The sequence below is a fragment of the Rhineura floridana genome, chromosome 5, assembly GCF_030035675.1.
Source record: "Rhineura floridana isolate rRhiFlo1 chromosome 5, rRhiFlo1.hap2, whole genome shotgun sequence".
NCBI classification, from domain to species: Eukaryota; Metazoa; Chordata; class Lepidosauria; order Squamata; family Rhineuridae; genus Rhineura; species Rhineura floridana.
In genome coordinates, this window is record NC_084484.1 from 5,545,706 (window position 1) to 5,560,415 (window position 14,710).

The 14,710-nt window shown below is 39.6% G+C and overlaps 1 protein-coding gene across 3 annotated transcripts in view; it reads left to right on the top strand.

Moving 5' to 3' along the window:
• EPSTI1 (epithelial stromal interaction 1) overlaps positions 1-14,710 on the top strand; it is a 47,469-nt gene that overhangs the window by 16,699 nt on the left and 16,060 nt on the right. For all 3 annotated transcript variants that reach the window (XR_009763087.1, XM_061629904.1, XM_061629903.1), the window contains 3 exons: positions 571-644; positions 2,706-2,779; positions 13,603-13,696. Coding sequence is in view for 2 of the 3 variants with exons in the window: in XM_061629904.1 (XP_061485888.1) it covers positions 571-644; positions 2,706-2,779; positions 13,603-13,696 (242 nt within the window). In the remaining variant the exon portion in view is untranslated. The remainder of the gene's footprint in view (positions 1-570; positions 645-2,705; positions 2,780-13,602; positions 13,697-14,710) is intronic.

Here is a 14,710-nt window from a genome sequence, read left to right on the forward strand (position 1 = left end):
TTGGACAGAGGCAGTTTAGTCCACTTAGCTTGTGCAGGCGAACGATATCTTGGGGAAGATCTGTTTCCCTCCCCCATCCTATCTAGAGACTCTGTTAACAAAAACAAATGCTTAGGCTGTTAATAATTTGTTCAGGGAGTCTATCTAGAAATATTTGTATGGGCAGTTCACTGCAGCTCGTGCAGCTATGTGAGATGAACTACCCTGGCTAGTTTGATGCCAAAATCCTTGTTGGAAATGGTGGGGTGTGTGGTTTTTAACTGGCCAAGCAAAATGAAGTACTTAGTTAATTCATCTGTTCAACATTCTCTGTATGTTTATAACACTACCTAAGGCCTGTATACCAAAATACTGGAGTGAAAACAGGAAGACTCAATTCTGTGGCTCAAGCTTGATGTCTCTTGCATTTTACTGGGATGAGGATAAGAGTGCAATGGCATCGTAACACAGTATCTGAGGTGACATAGCTCAATATCTCAGTTAGTACAAAATGTACTTTAATATTGCTGCTTAGATGCTGTTTGTTTAGAGTGAACTTAATAAACAGATGATGAATGTTTGTATTTATAGGTGGAAGAATATCAGAGGCTGAAGTGAGGCAAAAACAGCAACTTGAGCACATCCAATCTAAATACCAGCAAAAGGTCAAGTAGAACATATCTCTTAGTTCCTTGGTCACAGCATGGAACAAGATCAATCTTTTGTTATGTAACTTAACTTTTAGTATTTATTTGTAAATGAAATAGTGCATAGAAACAGGCACAATATTTTGCTTTGGGCTGTCACTTAAAGTCATCAGCAATATGATTTGAATGATTTGAGTGTAGGGAAGAGGGTAAACACAAGGACAACATTTCTAAAGTAGAAGTAGTTCAAACTTTTTAAAAAAATTATTCTATTAGATTTCTTACCCGCCCTCATGACAAGGTCCCAGGGTGGGTCACAGCAATAAAATATACAATTATAAAATGGTTACAACCATAAAACAAATGTAAAAACAATTCAAACAATATATAAAATCAATACAGATATTTGAAAACAATTCCATATATAAAAACAATTAAAATTAGCTCCAATACAGATACAGAGTAGAATAAAGATCTCCACGTATCCATGTGTTTGATCAGTCTACATTTCTTCAGTGAGAGACAACATACGTTCTGTAGATGATGATGAAGGCTCTGAGGCACTTCTGTGGAATCGTTGTAGGACTTCTGAGAAACAAGCCTTGACATGAAATATTTTTTAAAAAATACTGGAAAATGCAATTGCAAAATCAACAAAGCCAAGTACAAATGTTTTCAGTTTGTTTGTGTTTGTAGTATATCCTACTCTTCTTCCAATGGAGTCCATATTATGATATATGGACAAGTCTCAAGAGGTGACTCAGATTTTTTAACATTTAGAGGATAGCTGAAACTATTGTAAATTTGTTGTATGTTCTGTTGGCACCAGCATGTGTGACTTTCTATGGTGCAGTTGCAATTAAAATGTGAAGTTTATCTTACATGCTACAGAAGGAACTACCATGTCTTAGTTGAGCTGTCCAGCATGACTAGAGGACCCATTGTAGAATTCTCTTGGCCCTTTTTTTGTTAGCAAGATGGCATAGCCAGTCTCATCTGCATAAACTAACTGTGGCTTGCAGTGTGCCTGGGGTATTCTGAAACATGTTCTTAAGTACAGGTATACTCTGGGTGTTGAGATAAATCTCCAAAGAATGTGCATTTGAGAAGTGCAAAATAGCCAAATTGCTACTTGTTTGTGGCAATTGCTGTAGCTTGCATGATGCGATGGCAGAGTTGGGTGGGAAAGAAAACCCTCCTCTTCCTTCATCAGCAGTGTGGAGTGTGAGTAGCCAGACCCTTGCCTTCTTTCACCTGCTCATGATTATCTTGTTGCCAGAGAGGACCTCTAAAGGTAGCAGTTCCTGGCATTCTGTGCAGAGGCATAACCTCCATTGTACTTTGGTAGAGCAATTTCAGGTTTACACAATACAGCAGGAGTCCATTTGTCATGTTTTTCCTTGAAATGCTTCCTTGAAAGATTAAAAGTTAGCCTGCTGGGGTTCAGTCTATTCTCTCTCTCTCTCTCTCTCTCTCTCTCTCTCTCTCTCTCTCTCTCTCTCTCTGTGTGTGTGTGTGTGTGTGTGTGTGTGTGTGTGTGTGTGTGTGTGTGTGTGTGTGTGTGTGTGTGTGTGTGTGTGTGTGTGTGTGGCTGATGAAAGAAGAATATGAAAGAATCAAGAGAGAGGCTGAAGAAGCTGACATTTTAAAAAAGAAAATGATTCAAAGAGAGAAAGTAAGATAGACTTGCTCAGGCCAGGTTAACATTTTCTCACATGCCCCTTGTGATGGACATCATGTGAACATGCCATGCAAACCAATTAATACTACTTTAAAACTCTTCCAAAGAACTTACTTGTTTCAATGTGCTGCACTCTTTTCAGAATATTGTCTTATACTGTGAGAGTAGCTTTGTTTGGGTGTAATGAATTGCATTACCATCATGTTACGTGCATATGCCTGGGCTGTTGAGCTCTCCCCTTCTGTCTTCCCCTCTGCTCTGATGTGGCACAAGGAGGAGGAAGAAAGCTTTTGCTTCTCTTTTAAGCTAGTTGTGTTTATTTGTTATGGTCAAACATCACCAAATTTGTATCTGTGAGACAATCCATTGTTCTGATGCTTTAATATTTAATATTCTAGGCCAATAAACTTGAAGAAAAACAAAGGCAACAAGAATGGCAAAGACAGCAGATGCTTGATGAAGACCACCACTTGTAAGCTGAGCCTCACCTTCAGCCTGAAAGATGATGCTTTTTGCTTCCTGAGCGCAGACAATTTGCCACCAATTCCTGATAATAAGCAAATCACATCCTTCAGTTCCAGCATTAGCCTTCTGGCTTCAAGCTACTGTGCTAGTTAAACAGTCCCCCTTTTTTCCATGATTTTGCATGATTGTTTCAGTTAGTACAATGATATTTGTGACTTACTCGCTTACTTCAATATATGCTAGCTCTTTGGCATGATTTATAAAGCAGGAACCACCAATGAGGCACCTGTAAGTGTAATGACACCCCAGAGGTCTCCCCCTGGTCCCTATGAAGCCTCTGACCCCACCCGCACCCCTGATGGTCAATGTTTACATAACAGCTGAAGGAGGAAGTTGGAAGAGTGGCACTCTGTACCACTTCCTGTTTTAGATCTATGTCCTTTTCATTCTACAGGATCTGTCAGATCTCTTAGAAAAGTGAAGTGTGGGTGTGCACACTTCCTGTCCCTTGAAGAAGGGACGCTGATCTAGGGAGAGAAGTGGCTGAAGGATATAGTGCCTACCAGTACTTGCTGAAAAATCCAAATATGTCTTGTCAGGAATTATGGGTCCCTCAGCTTCAGTTTTAGATATTTGTGTTTCATTAATTTTCTGCTGTCACCAGTTCACTCATATTTTCAACACCTCCCTAGTAGCATGTATAGTAAGCTTTAGCCGTGAGAAGGAAACCAACACTAGAGACAGGATAAACTTTAAACTAAGATTGTTGGTTTATTAAAGAAATACTATCTGCACAAGGAAATACAGGTACTTATATTGGGGTCTTTAAGGTGCTTGCTGACAGTTTCCGAAGACTCAAGAGACACCAGCCAAATACTCCCACAACTCAGCTACTGGGGACAATCTGCCTCTGTATCCCAAAGTTCCTTTGGTTGTTCTTCTGGCTGCTTGGACAGTTTAGCCAACTTTAAAAACCTGCCTGTCTCGCATTCCTCTGATAAGACCTTTTCACAGGGCAGCCTCTCAGATGAACCCAGTCCCTGGCTTCCTTATCCCGATCTTTCCCAGACAAGTATTAATAACACATTGGGTATAAATATCCTGGCCTCAGTTTTCTCCTCAGCTATTCTGTTCTTATTCCTCGTGCTCATCAACCAACTCCCGATCTCCTAACATCAAGCAAGCGACTCTTCCCAATTAACTGTTCGCTCTCCCCACTGACTGGAACTCCCAGCCACTCAGCGTCTGCTGTCCCCCAGACCAAACTGAATGAATTTACCTGATCTAGGCCCCATCTAAGAAATTCTCAGAGCGACTGTGACTCCTCTCAGAACCGATCACTAAGCAGTTATCGCTAAACAGGCTTGCAACATAGTAACTGTACAAGGCTCATGGCATTCACAGAACATATTTGTTATTCCAACATAAACATATACAGCGTTTCTTTATATGCCCACATGTCTAAAAAGTTGGCACCCGCTTTCCAAGGCTATTTTTTAAAAGTAAATAAGATTTCTTTTGATCCTTCAAGCTAAATGTTGCACTAAAACAGTTTTCACGTTTTTGAGGACAAACTGTATGCTGCTTGTGGAATGACTTACACATTTTAAAAAAATATTAAGTTGCCAAAACATTTTGTAAAATATAGGAAAAGATTCCAGGGGAAGTATGGACTATCCATATGAAAATATAGTTAGGAGGCTGCCAATACAGAATAAACATCCAAGAGGCATCTCAGAGTATAAAATACCATTCAAAATTCAAAGTTATCAAGCCTGTTATCAGTGTATAAATTCCAGATTCCATAAACAAAAATAAAATTCTATCTAATCGTAAACTAAACGTGAAACTTATTTTTAATAATACAACTGTCCCATTAGGGTAATAAAACTGATGGGAATGTTGATGAACATTGTTCCGACACCAAACATTCTAATTTAATTTTTTTTACCAAACATAGCTTGCCGTCCTTCTCAATTGCATTAAAATGTAATTGTACTGCCTTCAAGTCGATTCCCACTTATGGCAACCCTATGAAGAGGATTTTCATGAGGCTGAGAGGCAGTGACTGGCCCAAGGTCACCCAGTGAGCTTCATGGCTATGTGGGGATTCAAACCCTGGCTCCCAGGTCGTAGTCAACACCTTAATCACTACACCACACTGACTCTGGCTCAATTGCATTAGATGGGTCAATTTTTCAATTACTTTCAATTTCTGTCTCAGCTGCAGCAAGAAAATAAAATTTAAAAATCCTGCAAATTTGTAGGTATTGGATAAAGAACGAAAGGTAAATAAATGGTCTTCACATCTACTGGAGATATTGAAAATTCTATCTTTAAGCTTTTATTTATTGAAAAGGCTGGGACTAAACTGGCAACAAGTCCTGTAAGTAGCTAAATTTTCTATAATCCTAGACCTCTTATCTCTTATGTAGTGGCTAAGGCAATCCAGTTTAAGCCCTGCACCATTCTAGTTGGTAGTGCAACTTGTAGCTGTGCAGAGCCTCTTCAGTTGCTCATCCTAGATCTTGAATTCCAAACCTTTTTAGCTGCTTTGGGTGGCCATTCCTTGAGCCTGGTGACACACTAGTCTTACAATAAAGTCATTGCTCAAAGCTTCCCACTACAGTCAATAGTTGTGAATATATCCCAAATACAAACATCTAATCACCTTGTCCCCCCTGATCCTGTAAGTTCTTTGTAGAAGTAGATGGTACTAGATGTGGTGGTCAAGCTGCCTTTTCTCTATGTTAGGAGTCAGCAGGTCCTAATAACTTTTCAGCTGCTGTATATGTTTAATATGCTGCTGACAATCCATCTTTTGTAGAATTTTGCTAAAATGTCACAATGGTCTATGTCTTCAAATGGAGGGCCTGAACCTTGCCAATGGAAACTGTTTAAACTGTCTATCCACATGGCTATTCCATGTCATAGAATTTATTATTTGTGAATCAAAATAAGAACACCGTAGGAGGAATAGTGTCAACACCAGTATTACTGCTCTATTACTGTTGCTAAAAGGCTAGTAACACCTTTCCGCCACCAAAGTCTGCTCAGTGTGTCAGCACTTTTTTTTTAAGAGCAGTTGCCACAAAAACTTTTCTGAATAGGTCTCCTCACTGCAGTGCTCAGTTTTGTTCTTGCTCCTGATTATTTGGGCTTGGTCCAGTATCAATAGCTAACAGCAGAAAACTAGTCTTCTATAGACATTCTCTTGAGTGTCATAATGAAGGCAGTTTGAATGCCTATGAGGGTGCTTTCTAATTGTACCCATTAATCTGCCCATTCAAGCTGGCTAGAAATATAGAAGCAGATTGCCCACACAGATGGGGAGCCAAGAATGGCTTGCAAGTCAAAATCTCTGCAATATACTCTTCATAGCTGTAATTTTCTGTGGACTATGGGATTTATGTCAACTGTTTCAATATAATAAATTAAATCTTGATGCCTGAAATTGCCTCCAAGAACACACTAATAGGTTAGTGTAAAAAGAAGGTGGTGCAAGTGGAAAAACAATGTCTGCCAGCCAAGAAAGAGACATAAAATAACTGTAAGGTTTTGGCAATAAAAATGGCTGATTAGAAAAGTTAATGAGCACTGAATAAGATGATGCTGTGAAAGTTTCTATTGATCTTGTTTTGCCTATTGCTATCAAGGAAAATAAGGTTAGATTATCTTATACTTGCAGTGTTTACGAAGAAGGAAAAGTAAAATAAGAGTGTAGATGAAGGGAACAGCTAGACAGCCATGATGGCAACCTGGCATTGGGCCCTAGGGGATCCTGTTTAGTGACTTGACCTCCACCTTCAAATTTAAATTCACGAGACAATGGCAGGAGCTGGGAAGAGCCATAGGAACTGTTTTGGTTTTTTAGATTCAATCAAAACCAGAGCCGTTAATGAAAGCTTCCCTCATAAGAAATGAAAGCAGGGTGTTGTTCTGTCTGGTGAAAGCTTAGGCATGAGGTCTACATACAGGATAAAGTGCTTGCTATATCTCATTGTCATCTGATCTATATTATTGCTTCATTTTGTGAAGACATTAGTTTATACTTTGATGAAGACTTTTTAAAATATATATATAAAGACTTACTCATTTTAAAGTATTGAGGGAATGCTGGCTGACAGGAGGACAAACTGAAGCAGGGGTAGGAAACCATTTTCAGCTTGAGGGCTACATCCCCTCCTGTGGAATCTCCTGGGCCACATGCCAGTGGTGGGCAGGGCCAGAGGAACGCATGTGATTTTTATCTTTCTACAGTAGCCTAGTTTCTACACGCACTCTCACACCCCTCTCTATCCTCCATCCAGGCAAGCAGGAGACATTACCAGAATTCAAGGATACATTCCAGCCGGGCAAAAACATTTAAGGCGGGGTGTGGCTGGGGAGAGTTGCCAGGGCCAGAGAGAGGGGACTGGAGGGCTGCATTTGGCCCCCAGGCCTGAGACTCTGAGTACTGAAACAACTAAACCAGGATGATGTCAGTAGGATGAAACATGGGGCCAGACTTCAAAGAAACTATTATATTGTCTTCCATTGTGTGACCAAAAAACTGAGTATAGTTAACTTAAAAAAAAAAAAGACAGATAGGTTTTAAAACTGCCAGGTGGTAGTCCAATCTCTAATACTCAGAGCTGCTACTGCTGCTGCTTTATTCATAATCTCCACAAGGGTGGGAGGCTAATGGTACTTACATAAAATGACTTTCATTTGTATTTCTGTACATGAGAACCTGAACTAGATGTGAGATGTGAACTCTCTTTATCAGGTTTTACAGTGAAGCCCACCTTGTTTTGATGCAGTAACTTATGTTTGTAAAACCTTTGGGATTAAACTTGTCTAGAAAACCTGCGTGCTAACCTAACAAATTTTTCTGTGTACTGCCTATTTTGTTCCAACAGCCCATGTTCACAACGTCATGCAAATGTGGTGTTTCTTGCTAAAAAATTGTGTAGTGCCATCAATGTATATGGTGTTTTGTAACAAAGACGGGTCCCTGTCCCAATCTGCACTGCAACATAGCTGTTCTTGATACTGAGTAAAATTACTTTCCTTTATAAAACAATGTTGCACACCTAAACTACAGGTTAGGGCTAAAGTAGATTTGACTTTAGCTTTTCTCCATGCTACTTCCCAGACTTAAATTGCCTCCCAAAGTTGGGGGTGAGGATTAAACCTTTCCCATGCTGTAGTCCAATCCAAATTGGGCGCGGGGGGGGGTACGCCTCAATAGATACCAAACAAAAAGACAGTGACAATTCTGACAGCAGAACTTCCATAACATACCTAGTTTGGCTTGGTGATCAAAGTTCTCTGGTTGGATTTGTTGGTGCAGAGCCAATTGTGGCAAATGTGATATCTGTCTTGTATATAAGATACAGTTGTGTCTTCCTGTAGCATTATAAGAAAAACCAGTTTATCTGAGTAATGGTTTCTTTTGACGTTAGATGTGGTAATTGCTTATGAATACCTATTGACATGGGGATATCTGAGGGAATAGGGAGAAATTTCTGGACACTTAAAATGCAGACTTCTCCAACAGTGGGTACAAATGAGCATTTATTTTCATTCTGTTTATATTTCCAAAAGGTGAATGCAAAGCGGCTAACAATGGAAACACGGATAAAAATCTAACTGAAAAACAATGGAAACAAAAAGTAGTAGTAGTAGTATTTAAAATATTTCTCTCCCACCCTTCTATCCTAAAACAGGGCACTCAGGAATAATGAAGTATTTCTTTCTCTCTTTCACTACAGCCTCAGATAAAATAGAACAGTTGCCCTGCCCTAAAAAAGCAGGTATTAAGATTGTTGTTGTTATGTGCCTTCAAGTCGATTATGACTTATGGAGACGGTATGAATCAGTGACCTCCAAGAGCATCTGTCGTGAGCCACCATGTTCAGATTTTGTAAGTTCAGGTCTGTGGCTTCCTTTGTGGAATCAACCCATCTCTTGTTTGGCCTTCCTCTTTTTCTACTCACTTCCGATTATCCCAGTGAATCAGGTCTTCTCGTGATGTGTCCAAAGTATGGTAACCTCAGTTTCATCATTTTAGCTTCTAGTGACAGTTCTGGTTTAATTTGTTCTAACATCCAATTATTTGTCTTTTCCACAGTCCATGGTATGCACAAAGCTCTCCTCCAACACCACATTTCAGATGGGTTGATTTTTCTCTTATCTGGTTTTTTCACTGTCCAACTTTCACATCCATACATAGAGATTGGGAATACCATGGTCTGAATGATCCTGACTTTGGTGTTCTGTGATACATCTTTGCATTTGAGGACCTTTTCTAGTTCTCTCGTAGCTGCCCTCCCCAGTCCTAGCCATCTTCTGTTTTCTTGACTGTTGTCTCCATTTTGGGTAATGACTGTGCCAAGGTATTGATAATCTTTGACAAGTTCAGTGTCCTCATTGTCAACTTTAAAGTTTCATAAATTTCCTGTTGTCATTACTTTAGTCTTTTTGATATTCAGCTGTAGTCCTGCTTTTGTGCTTTCCTCTTTAACTTTTATCAGCATTTGTTTCAAATCATTACTGGTTTCTGCTAGTAGTATGGTATCATCTGCACTGATATTTCTCCCTCCAATTTTCACACCTCCATCTTGGTCCAATCCCGCTTTCCGTATGATATGTTCTGCATGCAGATGAAACAAATAGGGAGATAAAATACACCCCTGTCTCACACCCTTTCTGATGGGGAACCAATCAGTTTATCCATATTCTCTCCTTACAGTAGTCTCTTGTCCAGTGTATAGGTTGCACATCAGGACAATCAGATGCTGTGGCATCCCCATTTTTTTTTAAGCATTCCATAGTTTTTCATAATCTACACAATCAAAGGCTTTGCTGTAATCTATAAAGCACAGGGTGAGTTTCTTCTGAAATTCCTTGCTCCGTTTCATTATCTAATGTATGTTTGTGATATGATCTCTGGTGCCTCTTCCTTTTCTAAATCTAGCTTGGACATCTGGCATTTCTCACTCCATATATGGTAAGAGCCTTTGTTGTAGAATCTTGAGCATTACTTTACTTGCATGGATATTAAGGCAATTGTTCGATAATTACTGCATTCTCTGGGATCCCCTTTCTTTGGAATAGGGATATATATTGAGCACTTCCAGTCTGTGGGCCATTGTTTAGTTTTCCATATTTCTTGACAGATTTTTGTCAAAATTTGGACAGATTCAGTCTCAGTAGCTTGCAGCAATTCTGTTGGTGTGCCATCTGTTCCTGGTGATTTGTTTCTTCCAAGTATTTTAAGAGCAGCTTTTACCACACATTCCAAGATTTCTAGTTCTTTATGATACTGTTCCTCCGTGAACAAATTTGTCATCTTTGTATCACTTTTATAGAGTTCTTCAGTGTATTGTTTCTGTCTTTTATTTCATCTCAGTCAGTGAGTGTGTTCCCCTGTTGATTATTCAACATCCCTACTCTTGGTTTAAATTTCCCTTTCATTTCTCTAATCTTTTGGAATAGGGCTCTTGTTCTTCCCTTTTTGTTGTCCTCTTCTATTTCTATACAATAACTATTGTAATAGTTCTCTTTGTCCCTACATACTAGGTCTTAAGATAGCAGAACAAAATTAATGAGGCTTTTCTAGGCAAGGCCTTCCCTGCCTCTCATTCTTGCCTGTAGCATCTCAGTAGATGGGGGATCCCAGAACAGTACAGCCAGCATTGATTAAATTGCATGTATAAAAACATTTTTTTAAAAGCATAATTATATAAAAGCAGTTTAAAACAACAACAGCACATACATAACACCAATTAATATCTAATACACATATCACCTGGGATAAAGAATAACCATTAAGAAGGCCTGTTGAAAAAGGAACATCTGTTGCAGGCACCAAGAAGACAATAGACAAGGGTGCTATGCTATATTAGAATCAGACCTTCAGTGTGGCGACACCTACCCTTTGGAACTCCTTCCCATTATATATCAGACCCAAAGGAGGTCTGATCAGCTGGATAAGTAGGAGGTGAGATGATCTTCTAGGTGTCCTGGTCCCAAGCTATATAGGACTGTACAGCATGTTACAATTGCACATGTAACAAGCACAGTTTGGAATGACTGGGCAGATTTATCTTGTGCAGCCCAAGCTGATACAGGACTCGTAGTCACTGCATCAGAAGCAATACCAGATCAAGGCTATAAATCGGGGATGGTTAGTCCCCGATTTGGAAGCCTAATCTGCCCCCAAGCAAATTTTTCTTCCCCTTCACCCAACCCAACTAATTTTGGTGGCAGCAGCAAAATTAATTACACAGTGCTGGGATGGGCAGGGCCCAGCAGTCTGCTGGGTATATATTTGAGCAGAGAGGGGGTGATGACTTCCGCTTAGCTGATCTCAAAGGATAAGCTGTGATGAGAGGGGGTCAATCTGTCCGAGAATGTGCAGGTGAGAGTGTGGGGTGGCCAATACACAGCCCCCAGAGGATTAGCGGTGAATGCAGCACTAAGTCCCAAAAATCTTAACCACCCCTGCTATAAGAAGGGTGTACAACCCATTCAAGGGTGGCTGTACAGCTATCTCTCAATCTAAATTTCTATCTTATCTAGATTAGTTTTCAGTTTGTTCACCCACACTTGATCCTTCACTTTCTCCAAGCAATGATTCAAGGTTTCTGCTGCCTCCCTAGTATATGATAAAAAATGAAAGATGGCATAATGTCATTGGTATACAGTACTGATGAAATCTCAGCCCAGTTCACTAAATAACTTCACCCAGCTGTTTCATGTAGATGTAAAAGTATGAGGGGCAAGATTGAACCCTATGGAAGCCCAAAAGCCAGAGCACTACTACTTGCTGAGATCTGTTCTCTTTCCCCCAAATTACTGGAGACACCTGAGCATAATCTTTACCTTTAGAAAAAGAAGCAGTTGTGTTGCGTTCCTTCCAAATCAGTTTTCAGGAACTTGATTTCAGTTATAAGCAAAAGTCAAGTTGGCTTTTTAATATTTCACGCTATTATGCCTTTGTGGGCAGTGTGTTATGGATGATCTTCCACAGTCTGTCTTCCAAATACTACATGAGTTTTCATTCCAGTTCTTTTGTGGCATTCAGTTTATTATATTTTGTATACTCATTTTAATTATGCCAATCTTTTTGTGAACTGCCCTGGGAATATAATTCAGGGGTGATGTAACAATAAATTTCTGAAACTCTTGTGACTGGGGACTGACGTCTAAAGCAATGGGAAAACTAGACAGCATGGTTTGAATGTCCTGTGTTTTTGTAGTGTTGTATGAGGAGTATGAGTTGACTTCCACTGCATCAAAGATGGAAGAAGTCCTAGGACATGCAGCTTCACGTGTTTAGTGTGGCTTGAATAGTTCATATTCAAGCTGTCCTTGGCTCTTTCTAACAGGAGGTAAGGAACACTTCAGAATTGAAGCACACTGTTTAGAAAGAGTACAAAAATGGAAGGATGGGGCGTGGGACTACCTGTGAGAATTTTCAGGCTATTTGACCAAATAAACAGCCTTATTCAGAGTTAAGTGGAAACTTTTTTCTGCTTAATGGGTGAGTGGGGAAGATTGAGGACAGGACTTGCTACGTGTTTATGGGCCCTTCTGATGCAATTTAACATTTCTTTGGAATTTAGAAGACAGTTGGCTGTTCGGAGAATTGAAGTGATTGCATCCCATACCTGGAGGGCTTACACCTTGCATGTGCAGATGTAGCATGGGGACAAAGAATGAACAAATCAAGAGTGGTTCATAAAAGCATAGCAAGTATGGGAGTCTTAGGATGGTTCAGGAGAGATATTTTTAAAATTGAAATATGACTTTTAACTGTAAGAAAATTGGAGTTTAACCAAAGGCTTTATTAAAGTGGGGTTGGAGGAGAGCAAACCCGTTTTCAGCTGTGTAATGGCTCAACCTTAGGGAGTAACAAGAAGGCAACAGGGACACTTTGTCATAGAATAATAAGGAAAGAGAAGAGATATATTGGATATCTTTGAAAGGTAATGATGGAAAGCTAACAGTGTGCTGAGGCATCAGTGCAGGAACTAAAGAGGAGAAAATAGTATGACAAAACAAGAATAGCCAGAATAGCAAAACTGCTAGGGAAAAGTTGTCAAGAAGGAAGTTGTAGTAGACCAGGAGAGGGGGTCAGGCTAGGGTAGGTATAGAAAGGAAACATCAAAAATTGCACAGTTCTGATGACGATTTGAGTGAGCTGGATCACATATAACACAAAGCCAAAATGTGGCTTAGTGCAAACATACAACCATGTGGTCTCCCAGAGAGGAGGCCATGGCTGCTTTGATCCTCTTCTGCACCTGGTACTGTGAGCTACGCTATGGTTTTGTTTAGTATGTAATCCGAACCCAGGCTTATGGTTTGTCTTGCTGTAAATTCAAGAAAAACCTTAGTTACAGCTCATAACTGGAGTGAGACAAACCAGGAACCCAGCTTCAGTTGATGGCTTAGCTCACAACAGTGCAGCAGCAAGAAGACAGAGAGGAGTACAGCACCCATGTGGTCACATTAAGCCATGGCTTGAGATAGTGTTATATGCAAATGAGCTCATTGTGAGATAACATAGCTAGGAAAGAGATTTGGTTTGAGGGACCAGGTGGTTTCTATTCGATAGGGATAGAAAGAGCAAGTAGCAGACTGCCTTGTTAAAAATACCTTTTTAAAATCTCAGTAAAGCAGTTTTCTTTTGCAATCAGCCATTTTCTTTGGCATGCTACTTTCAAGGTTCCTCTTTCTGATTTTCAGTACCTTGTTAGTTCTTAATTGTGATAAATAGCATAATTTCCCAGCCGTGCCCCAAAAGCTCTGACAACTTTATTGGCATCCATTCTACAGAAAAACCACTGAATTCTTGAAGAGATTGGATATAAGCCCATGCAGGAGAACACCCTGTCAAACAGACCATCATAACCTCAAATCTACAGCCTGGGTAAATGGCTTGTTTGAGTTTTGTGTGTGTCTGAGAGAGTGAGAGAGAATGGGGGTTTGGGTGGGGAAGCAACATACGATCCTATTTTTTTTATGTAACTAATAAGTTGATCACTGGAAGCATAGCCCTAAAGCTAATACTGATTTTGAACCAAGAATTTTCAAACATTTTGAACTCAAAACCTTGCAAGTTCTCGGTTAATGCACTTTTATACAACAAATTCCAATATTAGGATTTACCTTCCATTTTACAGTGGAAATTCTTAGACATTGTGAATTTTTAGTACTTACAGACATATTAGTGGCAAAAGAAAATAACTAGAGATTAATGTTAAAATCTTGAATCTTGTGCATTTTGGAAGACAAAATCTAAACACCAGAATCTGAAATACTCATATTCCAAAAGGCGACATCCCATTTCTCCTTTAGAATGTTGCTTGAATATCTTCTGAGAAACAAGGATCTGCTCTCAGCAGCTATGGAGTATTGAAGTATTAAAACAAAACTATCTTTAATGACAAATTTATTCAGCTTCTTGCCAGCTATTCCTTGGCATTGCACTGTGAAACACAGTTCATGTACAACTTCCATTGTTTCAATTTGCTGTGTGCAATAGCAGTACTCTGTTACTGCTGTAGTACTGCATGTAACCCATGCCATGCTATTGTAGAAGTACCAAATACTTTTTTTTCTTTTTCCCACCATGCACCCCTGAAGAAATTGTTAACTACAGCTCCAGGACAGGAGTCTTTCATGTTGTAACTGAGATTGGGCACTTAGCAGTTTTTTGACAACTCCACATCTGTGGCTTATGCCACATTCATTCAAATTCTGGTCTCTGATCAGACAGGTTTTGCAAGTGCTTGCGAAATCGTTTTGACAAAAGACTAAAAGTGGAAAAGAAATATGTATATCACAACAATGATATGTTTGCTCTACTATCAAATGTGAGTAATGATTGTCTCTAGTAGCAATATAGGAAATGTAGAGTGAGTGAGCTAATTTTAAGTAGCTC